The following is an 18,822-nucleotide window of genomic DNA, read 5'->3' as shown; positions in this document are numbered from 1 at the left end:
GGTCACATATATATAACTTCGTGTTTTTTTTCTTTCCAAACAACATTTTTCATCAATTTTGCTTCCATTGTTTTTTTTTATAAAAATCTTAGTATCCGGTACGACCGATTAATCTAAGGGATCAATCCCAAGTGAAGCTATATATGGACTGACCCAACACATAAATTGTTTGCACCTAATGGGATTCAAACTTGAGACCTTGAGAGAAACACACTCTTAAGACCCTAACCTCAATCACTAGACCACCCCGCAGGGGTTATTTTGCTTTCATATTCAGCCATAAATTAAATTTGAAAATTTCTTTGGCCACCTCCCTATGGGGGTCACCCCCAGCGAAAATACCAAAATACCCCTGCTTCGGAAGTTCATTTCCGAAAGCGTTTTTTTTTTTAAAAATTGACTTATTTCGGAAGTTCATTTCCGAAAACATTATTTCGGAAGTGAACTTCCGAAATACTGCGATTTCTACAGATTTATCAAAACACTCCCCCTCCCCCAATCATTTACCCTAAATCAAAACAAAAAGTGGCAAAGGCGAAAATTTGTGCAAACAGAATTCCAAAGCTGCATCAAGGCTCCAATCACAATGCTAAACAACATTCAAAAGCCCTCAATCCTAACACTTTGTAAGTTTTGAAATTTTTAGATCTATTATTGAAATGCATGTTATTTAGGGTTTTAATTGCATAAATGATATATGGTTAGGTTGTTAGTAGTATTTAGGTTGTTTAGAAGCATTTTGATTTGGTTTGAATTTTGGTTTAGGGGTCTGCCATGGAAGTTGCAGAAAAGTGCATCGCAGGGGTGTTTCGGAAGTTCATTTCCGAAAACACCTCCCTCCCAGTTTTCGGAAATGAACTTCCGAATTGTATCAGAAGTTCAAATTTTTTTGTTTTTTATTTTGTCTCGCATATTAATCGATTTCAACTGTTTACAGGAACATGTCAGACAACCAACAAGCACGCAGGACTGCGTCTTCTAAAGAGGGCGCTAAAGGAAGAAAGGGTTCTTCAAAGAAGGAGGTGAAGGAGGTGAAGGAGGTGAAGGAGAAGAAGAAGCTTTTGACTGGTTCTGCTTCTCGTCCCCTGGGAGTCCATGGCTCGGACGCGCAGGCTCAGCCTTCAGGCGTGATCAACGCTGATGGTTCTGATACTGAGTGGGATGAAGATTGGTATAATTATCTTCATTCGGAGGAGTTCGCTCGTCGAGAAGAATAACGTGTTTTTATTTTGTTTGATGTGTATTTTGTAACGCTCGTCGGGCAGAATAACATGTTTTTGTTTTGTTTGACGTGTTTTGTTTTGTTTTGTTCGGATTTCGGATTGTATCGCACAATGTTTTTGTATTGGATTTATCATGTTAATAAAAATACGTACTACTGTAAGTAACAAATGACGGAGGAGGTGTAACCGGGGCCGGAACATATGACAGAGGAGGTGGATGTCCGGAGGAAGAAGAACCGGAGGTACGTCCACCGCGAGACAAAGGAGCCAATCATTGTAAGCTATAGTTTATCATTATCATCTGGGGACGTCATTTCTAAAAAATCAAGATTAAAAATAATAAGATTTTTTCCCAATTTTTTGTAATGACGTCCCCTGATGATAATGATAAATTATAGCTTACATTGATTGGCTCCTTTGTCTCGCGGTGGACGTACCTCCGGTTCTTCTTCCTCCGGACATCCACCTCCTCCGTCATATGTTCCGGCCCCGGTTACACCTCCTCCGTCATTTGTTACTTACAGTAGTACACCTTTTGAAATTTGGAAGCCTTTTTTTCTCCCCACCACTCTCTCATCCCCACCTACCCGTGTTCAACAATATGTAACTTTAATTTTATGTAATATTATCGTTGTAATATTCACCCGATTAAATAAAGCGAATTGTTGTTGTTTTTCATTTTATTCTGTCCAGACATATTTTCGGAGGTTCATTTCCGAATTCTCCAAGGGGGTGCGTTCGGAAATGAACTTCCGAAACACCACATTTTCTGAAAAGTAACTTTATTTCGGAGATGCATCTCCGAAATCAATATTTTATATTAAAAAAAATACGTTTTCGGAGATACATTTTTTAAAACACCTTTTTTAAGAAAAAAAGTACAGTTTCGGAAATGAACTTCCAAAACAAGGGGTATTGTGGTAAATTCACCAGGGGTGGGCAAGAAGGTTAGGAGGTGGGTGAAGAAAAATTCTTAAATTTTGCTTTCATTTTGTCTTGATGACAGTTGACGGCAGTTCAAGTGACCACAAAGGACATAAAAGCAAAATGTAGAAATAAATTGCAAATGGTTTTTTTCTACAGAAAATTTTAATTAGTTTTGTTAGTCACTTTTCCAAAACTTTGACTTTCTTGGTTGAAAAAATTGATTAGATGGCATCATCGCAACAGTTCAATTAATCAAACGGTGAAAAATGGATCAAAATAACTCTAACGTTCCCGCACAAATATTAGAGAATCCAGATCGTAAGTTATTCTTACGATCCCTTGTGTTCATACTGAAGCAATAACTTAGTAGATTGTCATCCACTCCAATGAAAGCACACCACTTGTCTTTCTTGGATTCCAAACTACTATAAATAAGGGTAAACTCCTATGTATTATCACTTCACTCCAATCACTTAAAAAACTGCTTAAAATTTTCCTCTTTACTTTAACATCGAAATGTATTGACAAATAATTCTCTCTATTATAGCATTAATGATTCAACAAACAAGATCCAACTTTGACATCATATTTGTCCTTGATGGGTTTGTGTTTCACTTTCATTGATTCAATATGCTTCTCTTTTATATCTGAGCAAGTGAAAAGATAAAGCAATTCCCAACTATATATACTCACTCATAAACAGCCAAAGTTACATCAACTACAATATACATAACATAAAATCAAAACTTCTTTTCACTTGCTTTGGACAAGCAATGCAAGTGCAATGAAATCACCTGGACCTACACTCGCCCACTGCTCAGTTGTGTACAACTCAAATGCAATATATAAAAGAAAACCCCATCGATGAAGGTTCGATGTATTGCAGCATAGAGTTTGCTTGCTTTGCCTTCACCATCACTATACCTCAATCCCATTTTTGAATTCTATAGCTGGGAATGAATATCGTTCCAAAATTTCAGCACCAGTTGTATTAATATCAGCGAGCACCAGAAATTCCAAGTGAAAGTTAGCCAGGGTAGAAACATTAAAGCGGGTTGGTCATAAAACCATCAAGGCCACCACCAAGAAATGTGTAGAGTCATCCATGATGATAAGACTGGTTGTGAAACCTAATTTGCCTTACGTGTGGTCTTCGCTGCTGAATTGCATTGGATATTTTTTGTGTATGTATTTGTGAGAGCAAATAGTAACAGAACAAAAACAACTTGGGCACTCACGATACCAAAATGACTGATACTATTTCCAATTTCCATCCAACTTCCTGTATTGCGAACCTGCCAACCATCAATTTTGATATATAAGATACCTGACCTCAAATATTTATCCCCCAGCATCAAAATTAGCTAATGAAAAATATCCAAATTGACGTTAGCAGTTACAGTAAAAAGACAATAATGAAGAAAGTAGACTAGAGGCCATTTTAACACGACGATCATTGAAGTTTTTTGTGATCACATTCTCAGTTATGCATTACATAGCTGATTTCAAACACCCAAAAAAGAGGAGGGTTTGTGTTGGGTAATCAATAGGCAACCTAAAATATAGTTAAATCTTCAAGGCACGGATCCAGCAGATATGAATTATTTAGTATCACAAAATCTGATTTTGACACAATGTAAATGATTACTGGTTAATGGTTATGCTTAAGTTAGAATTAGAGTATTTTAATCATTTTGGGTGAGAAATATCATTGGTCTCTTGAATCAAATGAGCACCATGTAAACTACCAGAATTATTATAAAAGACCAAGTAGGAAAGTGTGATAAATCCAAGTTGTGAACCTGAAATCAAGGACGATAATCAGGGATTCATTAGTTCATTAATGAGATCATTGGTAGACAAATACACCGTTGTAGATTCTTCACTCTAAATGTACTAAAAGTAATATGTTTGTCAGCTTCCAACTTTTTACATAGTCTTTTCTCTTGTCTGTCTTTCAAACCCTTTTCTCTTTCATATTATCAACATGACTATCATTTTTTATTAATAAACATATATTAAATCTTAATTAACATAATAGATTAAGAAAGTGAAAGAAAACAACAAAGGACATGGCGCTATGAGCCTAAACAAAAAGAAAACTGGTGAAAAAAGCATAGAAGCTGATGGTAACAGAAGAAAAGCATTCCCAGCATTTACGCCATTTCTATCTGTTTGCTTGATCAATTTGTAATAATGGAATAAAGGCATTATAAGGATATGAAAAATCAAGAGCTGTGAGACAAAAGAATCTATAAAAATCTATGAAACCTAAATGAAATTATGAAGAAAAGAATGAGTATACCAGAAAGAAAAAGTGAATGGTCATCACGTCTGAGAATAATATAACAAGAAAGTAGCATCCCATCCTTGGAACTTGGTTAAGTTTGGTTATTGCACTAAATGCACATCTGCAATTCCGTCCAGCGCAAGTAATATTAGAAGAATAATTGTAAGAAAGATATAGAACCACAACAACTGCTACAAGTCATAACTAGTAATAAATCTATCTATGAAAAAAATTGTTCCAGCTTTATATTTAAAAAAATAATGCTGACAATTAATCATGGGAAAATCCATAGCTTAAGAGGTTAATATGATCACACATCATTTATTTGAGATGCTTTGGCGGCAAGAAAGGACTTCCCATCTATTTTAGGAATTGAGTCTCAAAGATGTATACTTAAGGGATAGTGATAAATAGTGTTACCAGTAAAGTGCACTTACATTACAAGTATAAAGGGTATAAATAACTTGAATATAAGCAGCGCTGCCATCAGAAATGGCTGCAATTGGGAGGAAATATATTAGTACAAAAGCTTATTAAAGTAATAAGTCAAAAATTAAAAGAAGTTCAATTTTCACTTACACTAAAGACAGTAATGAACCGATAGACTGATGAAATCTCAAAACTAGCAATACTGGCAAAGTTTCCCGTTCCAAAGAAGGCAATGTTGAACAAAACCATCTGCATGATGCAGTAATTCATTAACATGTCAAATAAGTACCATTTATGTAAATAGTGACTTAGAGCCTATCTGATTTATATTATGAATATAACAAGAAATCTATGCGTAATTATACATGCTTTGATTGGCACTGAATCTTAATAAGCACTATTTTTTAGTATTATTAGAGTATGCTTCAATCATGTCATATTGTGTACCTTCTATTGTCTCTTATAGCATCAGATTGTGTACTGTTCATTAATAATGATGCTTTTGCATACTAATTTTGCATAAAAGAAAGATGGTGCACCATAAAATGATGTATGATAAGATATTCAATGGACAGGGCAAAGCTATGAAAAGCAAACCATGGATAACTGTTGAGGTTTCTTTTTTTTCCCAATGGATAATTGTTAAGGTTAACCAAAATATTCCATCCCATTTTAAAAATACTAGTCAGAGGAGGTTAATGGGATAGGGATGTGCATCATTTCATGAAGCTTTATGCAGCATTAATTTAATTTACTTAACTCAATAAAAGGATCCTCAAATTTAATCAAGTAATGAAGGGAAAAAGACTGAGAAAAATGAAACTTACAAAGGCCAATGGGATTCTCACATCAGAGAGCTGCAAAGATCTATTATCATATCCAAGAATGAGATGATTCGTAACGTTTTTAATGGAATTTGATGATGAGTTCTTAATATTTAAGTTGAAAAGTGTATTTTCAAAAAGTATCCATGCCATGAGTACAAGAGCAAGAGCAGCATAGAATACAGCTTCATATCTGCACAGGATTCCAGATAGAAAGGGTAAAAACGTAAGCATCATTACATCAACAAAAGATTCAGAGAGCATCTATAAAAGGTTTGTTTAAAGAGATTTACCCAATGGAGAGAAGAAGGAATGGAGGTGCAAACCCAAGGAATATGGAAGTTAGGCGAGATAAGATGCTATTTTCTGAAAACAATGGGAGTACCATAGAAAAACCTAAAGAAGAGGTGGTCAATATTACTCTGTACTGAATCTTCAATTTTAAATGGTTTATGCAGCACGGTAAATTTAGAAGTCAGCAACAACTATAATCAAAGCATTTTCCTACTATGTGGGACCGACAACACAGATCAAAATCAAATGATATCACAATGTCCTTTACGAATCATGTCTAAAGATAGACGTAAGCAAAGACGTCAAAGTAGATGAAAAAAGGTGATTACTCCACAAATGAGAGTATCTAAAATCCCGCAGAGTATTCAATTGCTTGAAGCCGCGAAGAACTAAAAGACAGATAGTACAGCATATACAAGTAATAACAATAACTTATAAAACTAAAAGAATCTAAATTAATAAACCTTGACTAAATACATTATTCAAATCTATAAATCCCCGTTTGCTATCCATATTGATTTTATGTATATTAGGAAGATCCTAAAGTCTCATGGAGATAGAGCATTGAAAGAGTATACATAGAGGGACACTCCTCACCTTACCAACCGGTTTTGTAAGGATGAGTTAGGTCAAACTCTAATATGGTATTAGAGCCTATTGATCGGACCATGAGCCGCCCACCGTTAATATCCACGCACCAAGCCCAAAAAAAAAAGTGTTGCGCGTGAGGGGGTGTATTAGGAAGATCCTAAAGTCCCATGGAGATAGAGCATTGAAAGAGTATATATATAGAGGGACACTCCTCACCTTACCAACCGGTTTTGTAAGGATGAGTTAGGTCAAACTCTAATAATGTAAAGGCAGGCTGGAGCTAGACATTTCATATTGGAAATCCAAAGAGGTAAAGTAGTATAATGTATCAATACAAAACAACCAAAGTTTGTTCACTGGATGGGGTCAGCTTCATGAACAAAAGATCCCATAATGTGAAATCATACATTATTTCTAATGAAAAAACGGGTAAGCATTAAAGTGTTTACCAGTAAGCTATCTAATACAAGGAGCAAGTATAGCTGTGTGATACAACATTGGTTTAAAAAACAAAAGGGAGAAAAATGAAAAGTCAAAACTATACCTGCAATGCTCCAATTTATCAACTGGTGAAATACAAGCAACTCTTGCTTTTCAGCTCTGTGAGTAGTTGATAAATACACCATGAGTGAAGACAAAGCAACCAAAAGAGCCTGGGCACGGAGAACAAACGTTAATCAGAGGGTTTATCATATATTATTGCATAACTAAGCTTCCAAAATTCATACACAAGTGGCAAGGAAGTGACGAGATGAACCTGAAAGTAAAATAGTGCTGAATATTTGGGATTTTTCAGTTCACAATTGCATATACTTAGCCAAAACTTACTCCCTCCAGCATGTAAAGCTAGCCACCTCGCAGCTATTCCTATAATGATAATAACAGCGCCACTACTAACTCTGCAAACATAACAGTTTGACATGCTCAACAGTGTTGTATGGATGGAATCTTAATATGTACTTATTTTAAATATTCAACGAGAAATTAGATAAATAAGTTTACAAAGATATCCCTTTAGTATCCTATCGGAATGGAAAACACAAGGTTTGGAGAGAAATTGAGGAAAAAATCATATTACAAAGGTTTCTGTATTTTGAGCAGAATGAATTATCATCTGAAAATTACAGTATACATTGGTCTATATACAACAGAAAAATAGGCATAATAATAAAACTACCTAACTGATTTTACATCAGAAAGTGCTGACTCGGCACTTTCAATTATGTGTTCAAGTAATCATGTAACTTTCAATTAAGTGTTCAAGTACCATTCTTAGTTTTTTAGGTTACAGTTTGTGAGTTCAGTTCAGCAGCGTCTCAGCATAACATTTCCAAACATTATCAAACTTGGAATTTTGCTAACAGTGTGGTAATTATATATTCAGTGGAAGTGACTTACACTAATAGATTATTGTCAGGAATTTCTGCTGGCATCAATGTGAAAATAGACAAAAACCAACATGAAATGCAGACATATATCGGTATGCCAGATCTCCAGGGAATTGATTTAAAAAGATAAAATGAAGCTGTGGCCCCAGCTAATAAAAAACACCCAGTATAGAGTTTCCTATCAGTGAAGCTGTTAACCTGCAATGTATACCAAACATTTCATCAGATGAAACAGAACTTACTATTGTTGACTCAAGTCATTATTAGGATTATTATCTCGGTTTTCCTATCTTAGTTTGGTTGGTCAACTATTTTTCTGTATTTTGAGATATTCTCTCTTGTGTATATATAGTTGAACAGTTATTCTAAACAATTCAACTGCTAGCTAGACAATATTATGAAAAATATACATACCAGGAATTCAGCAATAAAAACTGCGACAGCAGTAGTGGCGAGTAGCTTAATAATGCGGTACATTCTTCTTTCAAATAAGTGTTTCCATAGTGCCTTCATAAACTGGTATTCACTAATTATTTGAATCCATAGAAATGATGTCATTATCATGTATGCATGGTAAAGAGGAGGAGAATGCTCCAGCACAAATAGCAAACAAATCATTCCAGTCACAATACATCCACATAGATATATCTGCAAAATAAGATAGCATAGATTATTGATAATGCTTGTATGAACAGTAAATAAATAATACTAATAATTGAATTTTTCTTTCTATAAATATGTGCATTTTCTCCACAAAATTCCTTTCTTACATTTTAATCCATGTAATAGTAGCTCACACAAAGTTAATAATAAAATGGTAAAACAATTAGGAAAAACAGCGTATTGGTAAAACTAAGCACAAACATTACTTTTCGTTGGCTATTTCTCTCAGCTGCTCGCTCCATTCCAAAAATATTTCCTGGCAGTGAAGTATAAGACTGCAGAACGTGAAGAACAAGGTAGATCATCCAACCAAGATACCCAAGGGTGATTACAGACATGAGCATCAGCCAGTCATAAGTCTGAAAATAGTGAAGTCCTTGCAATGCCAAGCTTCTAAGGTTTTCGGATAAGTCCATTGCAGCATCATAATCTTTAGCCAATATCAGACCCTCAAGTTTGTCCAATATTGAAGAATAATGAGACAGTGGTTTGAAAGGTTTAAAGTATAACAACTGTGACTGCTTTATATCTGAAGTTGTTAATGAAACCAACAATCTTCAATCTATTTTCTGTCTACATTGTCTTCAAGAGAGAAACATAATTTCTATTATTTCCTTATATAACATGTATCCCATGAAATTCATGAATTGACTGCTGAATTCTTTATGTTTTTCAATTTATTGTTACACCCTTTGGCATATTCTTGTTCCCAAGAAGAAAAAAATGTATCTTCATTTATGTAAACCAAAACGGAAGATGCCTAGAGACAATGAAAAATCATTACATTCAACTACAATAAAAAAATTATGTGAAGGATACGGGATTTTTGAAGAAACTGGTTCAGAATTTCCTTTGTATTGGATAGAACAGCTTCAACTTCTTCAGCCTGGAACATAGTATACACTATATCTTAGTCAGAGCATCAACTGATTATCTTCAGCACATAAATGAATTTTAGTTTCCTACCCTTTCACCACAAGTAGAATGATGATCAATTCATAGAAACTACATAATAGTCCAATGAAAATATTGAAGAAAAGCATATTAACATGCTTTCCACTAAATCAAGAGCCCGTTATCAATCAGAACTAAAGGTACCTTGGTCATGTTAATGTAATCTCGTGGTAGAATACCGACTGAATTAACAGGACATGGCAGACCAAGTAATGTAGACTGTAAGAAAATTGAACAAGTACATCAGATAATGAAACCTAAAATTGAAAAGAGAGATATGCAACATGCCTTGAACATGTATCCTCTAAGAAAAAAATTACAACCATGAGTGGTGCAATATCAGCCTGATTGACATCCACCCTTTCTATCCCATGCAAGCCCCATTCAATTGGTGTTGGCGCGTCATGCACGTGGTCGTCAACAAACCTAAAACCGCGATCAGAATGATTGCTGCTCGATACTGGCAATGGATGTTTAACACCAGCTCCCCATACAACAAGAGGAGTATCAGTGTTTGTAGGATGTCCATCTCCATGGCTTCCTATGATGACAAATGAAATAAATAATTAAATGAAACACAATAGCATAATATAAACCCTTTTTTATTCCAAAACAGAATTCAAGCAAAAGAACAACTCAATTACTTGGAAACCAGAGATTCTTTGATGTCTAAAGTAACAGAACCCCAAAGCAATGACTCAATGTACACAATTTTGTAGATGGTATAATCCTATCAGGAGAGACAACTGAGAGTATAAATGCTAAACTAGAGTTGTAGAGAGAGTTTCGGAATCACATGGTTTCCAATTGAGTAGAAGTAGAACGTAGTATATGGAATTGCAAGTTCTATCAGACCGACATGAGTGCTATTTGGAGGGGAGAAAAAAATCAATCACAATGTAGCCACAAGATACATTGTTTAGGCATCTTCAATTATTATACAGAAGTGACAAAGAAACAGAGAGATGTCAGTGAATGAAATGGAGAAATGGTTTAGGTGTTTTATGATTGAAAATTTCCTCTTGACCTCAAAGGAAACTTTTACCATGGTGAAAATCCTTATCATTGTTTATGGTAATAAACAGATTAAGGAACAGATCAAGAAAAAAGTAAGCTGAAAATAATCCAAATATAGGAATTCAGAACACCCATATGCTCCTTGATAATGCATTGCCTTCCCTACTGATGTTGAGCTTTGTAATATCGCCTTCTCGATCAATGATTGGTCTATACTTAGGCATTATTTATAGTATTTCCTTGATAATTCATTGCCTTCCCTAGTAATAGTAGTGATTGGTTTATACTGAGGCATTCTTTTGACAAACTATTGCTTCAACATTTCTAACATCTTCAATGAACTTAACAAGTTTAAACTTAAGTATTGCAACCTTTGTCTCTTTATGAAATGAAATATAACATAAGAAAATATGCAGTTAAAAAGATGATGAAAAAAGTGTTGCAACCTTTATCACTCATTCCATGATCTGCTGTAAAAACATATGATGTAAGATTATCCTTGAAATAATCTTCAACAAGATTATATACACTTTCAGCTACATGGTCAACAACCTTAACATTGTTGAGATAGATAGATGAAAAGGGCCTGTGTGCATGACCATTAGAGTCACATCCAAGTAGGTGCAGGAATACAACAAGATTATCCTGCTGCAGCAACTTCTTTAATTTTGGGTCTTCATTGGACTGATTAAGAAGGCTTTGAAATTTATCAAGAGACCACAAGTCCAAGAATGATGCATCTGCATGAAGAAATGAAAAGTACCAAGTTAATGAAAATAAGGATTGGACAGTTTATTAAATCAATTGCCAATACGTTTAGTTTTAATATCTTAAATTCCTAATTAGCAAGATCAAGAAAAAAATGTTAATATAACACTTTGAGTACACCATTGTATAACTTACCGGTAAGAAAGTTTTAAAAAGTAGCAGTGTTTGAAATAATGGAGAAAAGGATTCTCAATATTTATACAATTAGAATTAAATATAGTCAAATTTTATACTACCTCCATATCTAAATATAAGATCCTATATAGTAAACCACAGGAATTTCAGAAAGTTTGTTGGAGTATTAAGTTTATTGACTATTTTGTAGAATCTTACAAGTTTATCCTTAGAAGAGAGAATTATTTAAGAGGATATCTCAATCCACCCCTTGATACTCTTAGGCACCCGGTGAAATTCCAATTATGCTCTCTACTTCCAAAGATATACGTCAGGAAGCACCTTTTTTTTGTCCAAAATTTGATTTTTTTTCCGGAGGTGTATCTACGGAAGTAGTTTAAAATCGTAAACGTTGGAAAATTTTCATAATAATTCAGTTAAAAGAAGGTTCCGTAGATACACCTACGGAACAAATTGGGATGATAATTTAGTTAAGAGAAGATTCCGTAGATACACCTACGGAACAATTGAAGCGCTCACAAACTACACAAAGTTGTCCCTTCGGGAGGAGATACCGGAATCAAGTACCCTGCCGCAGACTTTTCTAGCTTGATTGCTGGCTCTAAGCCTACCTCCTTGCTACACGATTAGTTCAAGTCGATTCGAATGACTGGGTCTGCTGGAACTAAGGCTATTTCCAGTTTTGCGGCTCTTTCTAAGAGACGGGAATGTAAATAGAAAACACTGTGCCCCGGAGACACGGTCGAAGCACGCCCGCCTGGGGAAAATTTCATAATAATTTAGTTAAGAGAAGATTCCGTATATACACCTACGGAACAAATCAACATTGAATAAAAAATAAGGTGCTTCCGTAGATACACCTTGGAAGCAGGGGTATTTTTGGAATCGCGCATGGTGCGTGAGAAGCCCAAGGGGTGGAATAAGAGATCCTCTTATTTGATGTTTGTATAAGAGTATTTAGTGCATATTGAAGAAAAGATGCAAGATAATTAGGAGTATATGGGTAAAAAAAATCATTAATACAATTTGAAATTTGAAGAGGATTTAATAAATGGAAGAAAGCAAAAACTTAAGAGGGTCCTATATTTAAGTATGGAGGTGGTAACTTTCTAATTTTAAATGCCTTAAAAAGTTTAGAGCCATAGATTTACAAGAACTTTCAAATTTTTGAATTTACAAAAAAAAATTGAATTTACAAGATAATGCTAACTTGTGCCCCCTAAGGGCACGTATTAAGAATTTCACAAATGAAAAGTTTGTATTGAAAAAAGTAATAAAAAAATTAATTATATACTTTTAATAAAATCAATATACAATTAAAAAAAACTACATTTAGCTCTTAACTTGTGCCCTTAGGGCACAAGTTAAATTAGCATTACTCTTCCAAGAAAACCATGTTTCTTGATTTACCCAACTTCTCATGCTTGTTTGCTGGTCGCCAAAAAGAAGTAAAGAGAGGAAGGGTGGGAAAGCACCAGTAATGAATTTTTTGCAGATGTATGCAATGAAAAAGTGATAAAAATACTGAAAAAAAGCATAAAATGACATACACAATTTAAAAAGTATAGAAACAGAAGCATCAATAAATTTGCTGTTTCTTCTCAGAGTATATGATCTTTGATCAGAAAGTCCCTTGATTGTTAAATCTATCCATCATCAATTGTAAAATCTGATCCTTCTATCGGGTCTAATCTCTCACTGATCTCATATAAACCAATAAAATCCTGGTAAGCAAATTTACAATTACCAAAGTAATATGATTTGATCTCCAAAGTATATACAGTTACAATCCATAACACTAAGGATTAAGATAGTAAACAGGATTAATATTGAGGTATGTGTAATTACAAATTCAAATAAGTATCAATTATCTTCCACACCTTTTTTATATCTTGACTCTTGAAGTTTGCGGCTATTTGTGCTTTAGCACTATCCTTAGCATCTTAGATATAAGCATGTTAGTTTCAATCCTCCACCTGCAAGTCTAAAACCTTAACAAGTGGATTCATTCTCATACTTCATGTCATATATCTGAGAAACTACAAATAGACTTAAAGAACAAATAGCTGCAAACTTCAAGAATCAAGAGTCAAGATATAAAAATATGAGGGACATAATTGACACTGGTTTGAGTTTTTCATTATGTAGGCCTCTTCATGTTGATGCTTAAGGTTTATGTGGATTCAATTATTTATTTTAGACATGGGACATCAAACTGCGTTACTTTAAGAATTGAAAATTTGTTTATTTGTTTATTCCGTAATCCTTATATTATTTGGTTACATCATGACAAAAACTTCAATTCGAATAGTGAGGTTTTATCTGGTTTATATGATACCATTGAGAGAATGATCCTGGTGGAAGGATCAATTTTTACAATAGCCAGTCGCTTGTAGATTCAAGACAGTCAAGGGACTATTTGGAATGAGCATGGAAATTAAGGGACAAGAATCTACTTGCTTATATACCAGAGGATGTGGATTAACCAAGTGATATTTATCTTGTAGATGATGAATGAGTTGAGAGTAGTTAGATTAAACTTTGTTGAGCATTTGCACTAAGTTTTTGTCACTTTGTTTATGACTTAATCTTGAATTATTTTGTAATTTTACTTGTCTTATTTATTTTCCTCTTTAAAGTGCCATACTTTTATTGATCATTTATCTTGAAACTCATAAAAGAATTGACTCACAATTTAGGAAATAGGTCTTCCAATTTAGTATAATACTGTATTTATCTCAACTTGATAACCACAAATCTGAGATAGTTGGGGCCAAATTTCATCTAGGACAACTGGACCATATGACATTTAGGATAGTTAGGGTCATGCAATACCTGAAACATCCGAGGCTGATAATTATTGATATAAGGCCGGTTGAAATTGCGAGTAAGGACTGTAAAATTTATGCACACTTGACCAAATTTTATGGAACCTGATAACATATTTGTCACAGCATATTATGGAGCAAACCACCCGTGATGAAATTATAGGTTTTCAAATAAGGGAGATAAGGAACTTAAAAATATATAAGTTGTTGATTGCTGCATCAACTAGAGATACTGTCCAAGGTTTTAAATAAAGTCCGTTGATGCAATTTAGGCTGTGACAAAACCGTTTTTTCTACTTTAACAGAATGAAAAAAATCACACCGAAACACTGTTACGGCCATGATATAATGTCGTTCATAAAAATGGATAGAGAATAATGTTTTCTTCAATTGAGATGAATAAAAGTCACATTTTTTTTACATATCTTAATATAAATTACATAATCATATCTCCTTTTGGCTCTTCCTCACTCTCTGAATTTGAGTTTTATTCTCTCATCTCTGGTTCTCTCTGTAGGTTGCATTGAGGGATTTGGTTTTTTCAATACAAACAAAAAACTAAGCAGTACATGAAATTATACCAATCAGACTCCTATTGCTAAACAAATAAGGAAACAAAAGCATGAAATATAAAGAAATTTGAAAACTAATTCTAGGCTATAATCAAGAGATACATTTCATATATTCTAAGCATTTTTAAGTAGACGGTATGCAAACTATGTGCTATTATATTGATTTTAGTATAAAATAAATTTAAACATATATAGTCTATAGTTCAATAGCCAAAAATTCAAGAAGCTAATTCAAAAATAAAAACCTTTTATAAAAAATAATGCCACTAAATTTTAAACATGATAATTGATTTGGTACCAAAGAATGAAAAGACAGGGCTGAATTTTGAAGGAAATAGAATGGTGTACACTTGTATGAAATATTTTTGGTACTAAGGGGAGTCTGTCACATGGATAAAATAATTAAATGAAGCTGTTATTCATAGAAATAAAGACCAAGAAGAACCTAGAACCAAAAAGAAAAAAAAAACAAGACCATGAAGAACCAATTTTCCAAACACATTAAGGTATTATATGAAGGTCCAAGTTATGTGTCTTAAACAAAAATCAATGGTAAAGGTTCTGTTCATTATTGAAACAGCGTATAATGAAAAACTACTGTGAAACTCAAACCATTACCCGTTGCAAAGTCTTCAAACTCGTGTGGATAGGTATCCCATGTGCTATGCTGCAAGGCACCACAAAAAATCGGAACTATGTCAGGACTTCCAAAAGAAATCGTATGGCGGCTTCTGTTAAACACAGAATCAAACTCAACAGGATTAGCCTTCCACCCTGTAACAAACCAAAACCAATCTTTTAGTAGACACTAGGCAGAAGAATACAGTCAAGCCTAGCTAACCATCTAAGTTGCTGACTATGTTCCTATGCGAGGTTTTCAAAATATGATCTGAAATTAGACTCTATTTGGGTAACCAGCTTAATTCGCAGCTTATAACATAGGGTTTATCATGAAAAGTGTTTACATATACGCTAATTTCTATAACAAAAGATAAAATAAGTTAAATTGTTTTTGTAAAAGATATAACTTGTTTTCATAAGCTATCTTGGAGAGCTTATGAAAATAAGCAGAAAACGGACATAAATTGTTTTCACAAGTTTTCTTAAACAACCTCACGAGTGCTTATGCTAGTAGATAAGTTCAAATAAGTCAATCCAAACAGACTTTAGTTCTTTTCTTCATTTTTCATCATTAAATTATCCAACTAATAGAGAAGTAATTTCATTCCATCTCATGCCCTTGTGTTTCTGTTAGATATAAAAATATAAAATGAGAAAATAACACAGACCTTTCAAAACAGCACTAGGATCTTCATAGAAGCCGGCAATTATGGAAACATGACCAGGCCTTGACTCAGTAGGAGGGCGAGCATGAGAAACCCCCCAACGACCTTGGTTTTTAATTATGCTCCTCAAAAACGGTGCTCTGTAATTCCCTTCCGAATCAGGCTCATAGAACTTGTCAGCACGCAAACCATCAGCTGCATCCAAATTCAAGTAAATCAAAATTTTATTACTTATTGCTCAATGCTGCTCAAACCCCTTGCGTCCCATAAAAAATGTTTCATTAGGATATTTGGTCTCGTAAACATTTTGAACATTTAATTGTCACAAACTATTTGTCAGTTTAAATCATCTAGCGACACCGACTAATATTTTCCACTACTATACTCTTATCTCAATTTAGCTAATTAGTATTTCATACATAAAATTATTTAACAAATGAAACTCATTTTATTCTTTAAATTATTTAGTACACTCAACACTTACATTAAAAATTGTTTCTAACCATAAACAACAATTAACATGAGACAGAGGAAGTATTTGACAACACCAACTTTAGTTTCACAACTTCAATTTTTGTTGCCAAGGCATATCTAGTCTATATTTGGATTCAACTTAGGGGGCATATTATTGTGCCCCAATGCTTTATGGACGTGATATTTGTGAAGCTACAGTTTGTCAGAGTGGCCAAATACGTCGACACCACAAATACAAATACACTCTAGGGATTTACTTATCTTAACAAGTACTTTTTGACACACAATAATCAGGTATTAGGACTCGGTTTGGCAAGGTCAATTTTGAGCTTATAGTGAAAAGCTTATAAGCTCGTATAACCAAAATAGATCTATTTGTAAACAACTTTTTCTTACAAGCTTCCTCAAGTATTTCTGTCCATTTTACTCTTAATATTTTACAAGAACAACAACCAAGCCTCTAGTTGTTTGACTTCTCTCTCTATCTGATCTACTCTCCTTACCACATAATCTACATGTCTTCTCTCTACATGATCAAACCACCTAAGTCTATTTTCCACCATCTTCTCTACTATAGGTGCTACCAACACTCTCTAATATTTTCATTTCTAATCCTATCATGTCTAGTCTTACCACACATCCAACGCAACATCCTCATCTCTGCTACACTAACTTTATTCTCGTGCTTATTCTTAACCGTCCAATATATTAATCAAAAATATATTTTATCATTTCATATTTATCAAATAGTTCAACTGAATTCTGAACACTACAAATTCAAATTTCTAGCTTATCCGATATCCATTATAAATCCATCTTCCATTAGCTAACTTATCAACTACTTGCTATGTTTTTACCAAAGAGAGTCTAATGTACCGATCACATTGGTATGAACCCAACTATATATCAATCATGATTAAATTAAACCACTGACGATCATATTGGTAATTTATACTGAACAACACCAACTAGTACTTAAAAAGGTGAAAGAAACATAACATCAAACAGTTGGTGTGCGAGCGTGTGTATGTGAATTTTGAGTTTGGGCATACCAACTAACAGAACGAGTCGTTTGGCAGGTGCAGAAAACCTCGGAGGAACAGGATCTACACCACGAACAATGGGAGATTTGAAGTATATATCAAAAATGCTAAGCATGTAAACAGCATGAAGAATCACACCGAGTACCACCAACCATCGCTCCCTTCTCTGCAACCACTTCACTCGCTTGCTCGTGGTGGCTTTGACTCCTGTTACTTGATCGTTTATGTTTCCTAAGATCCCATCGCTGCGCATTTTTGCTTGGATCGAGCTTTGAGGTGTAAGGTTCAAATGTTCGAAAAAGAGTACGAGTGAAGTGTGAAGTGACTTCAATGAATGTTTTTCACGTCTTCGGTTTAGTTTTGTCTTCTGTTGGGATTTGATTTGATTTTCGATTCTTTAGATTTGGTTGATGGTTTTCGGTATGAACCGCGAATAACCCATGACCCGATTGTGTCCAATATCTAATGGATACTATACCAGGCCGAGTCAATTATTTAAGGCAACTTTTTTCTCCACCTTTGTTTTGTGAATCGCACTTTTGAAAATTTAAAAACCCTCTCATCAATTTTTCGAGATGCATCTTTGAACACATTGTTGATATTTTTATTAAAATTATATTCGGAGATGCATCTGTAAATACTTTTGTGGTGTAATCTATTATTTTGAAAATGCATATTCGAAAATTTCTCTGCATGCATTGTGGACATAAATAGTGTTCAAGTTTGTATGTTTTTAATCCAAATTCATTTTAATATGACTAACAATTCCATAATCTATAATTTGATTCAATCATTAAAATCTCAAAACACGAAAATGCGTTAATAATTAAAGGGTTAAATGCAATTCACCCCCTGCCATTAGGGCGAGTTTCGGGTTTGTCCCCCTGAACCTTTTTTTTTAAGAAGACACCCTTATAAAAGTGTAAAGCCAAATTCACCACACCCTTTTACTCCACATGCTGACTGGGCTTTGACTGAATGGCTGATGTGGCAAATGATTAATTGCTGACTGTGTTATCTTCTTCAAAATAAATTGATTTCTAGGGTTTTCATACTCCCCCAACCTGAAAATTGCGTACCTTGTTCTTCCTCGTCCATTCAATTCAATCCTCGTGG

General features: G+C 34.1%; 1 protein-coding gene across 1 annotated transcript; it reads right to left on the bottom strand.

Annotated features, from left to right (window-relative positions):
* Positions 1-2,154: 2,154 nt before the first annotated feature.
* LOC131626254 (GPI ethanolamine phosphate transferase 1-like) lies at positions 2,155-18,150 on the bottom strand. Its single transcript, XM_058897087.1, has 18 exons — positions 17,716-18,150; positions 16,193-16,384; positions 15,522-15,677; positions 11,047-11,340; positions 9,907-10,124; positions 9,728-9,802; positions 9,449-9,515; positions 8,836-9,158; positions 8,381-8,614; positions 7,977-8,164; positions 7,336-7,477; positions 7,123-7,231; positions 5,987-6,089; positions 5,697-5,886; positions 5,020-5,118; positions 4,878-4,936; positions 4,456-4,561; positions 2,155-3,445 (listed from the first exon to the last, which is right to left on the bottom strand). Exons 1-18 carry the CDS (start codon positions 17,957-17,959, stop codon positions 3,281-3,283), a joined length of 2,964 nt encoding a protein of 987 aa, XP_058753070.1. The 5' UTR covers positions 17,960-18,150; the 3' UTR covers positions 2,155-3,280.
* Between the last annotated feature and the right edge of the window lie 672 nt (positions 18,151-18,822).

Source organism: Vicia villosa, unplaced genomic scaffold (genome assembly GCF_029867415.1).
Source record: "Vicia villosa cultivar HV-30 ecotype Madison, WI unplaced genomic scaffold, Vvil1.0 ctg.000278F_1_1, whole genome shotgun sequence".
In the NCBI taxonomy this organism is placed as follows: Eukaryota; Viridiplantae; Streptophyta; class Magnoliopsida; order Fabales; family Fabaceae; genus Vicia; species Vicia villosa.
Note: the sequence above shows the minus strand (reverse complement) of the source record. Positions and strands in the feature narration are given on the sequence as shown.

Bases quoted from the DNA above. Each gene is read 5' to 3' on its own strand.
- LOC131626254 (XM_058897087.1), bottom strand. From the start codon at position 17,959: ATGCGCAGCGATGGGATCTTAGGAAACATAAACGATCAAGTAACAGGA. The intron at 4,937-5,019 runs GTAAGTGAAAAT...TCCCAATTGCAG, and splicing joins GGTTCATTACTGTCTTTAGT to CCATTTCTGATGGCAGCGCT. The intron at 3,446-4,455 runs GTATACTCATTC...GATGGTTGGCAG, and splicing joins CCATTCACTTTTTCTTTCTG to GTTCGCAATACAGGAAGTTG.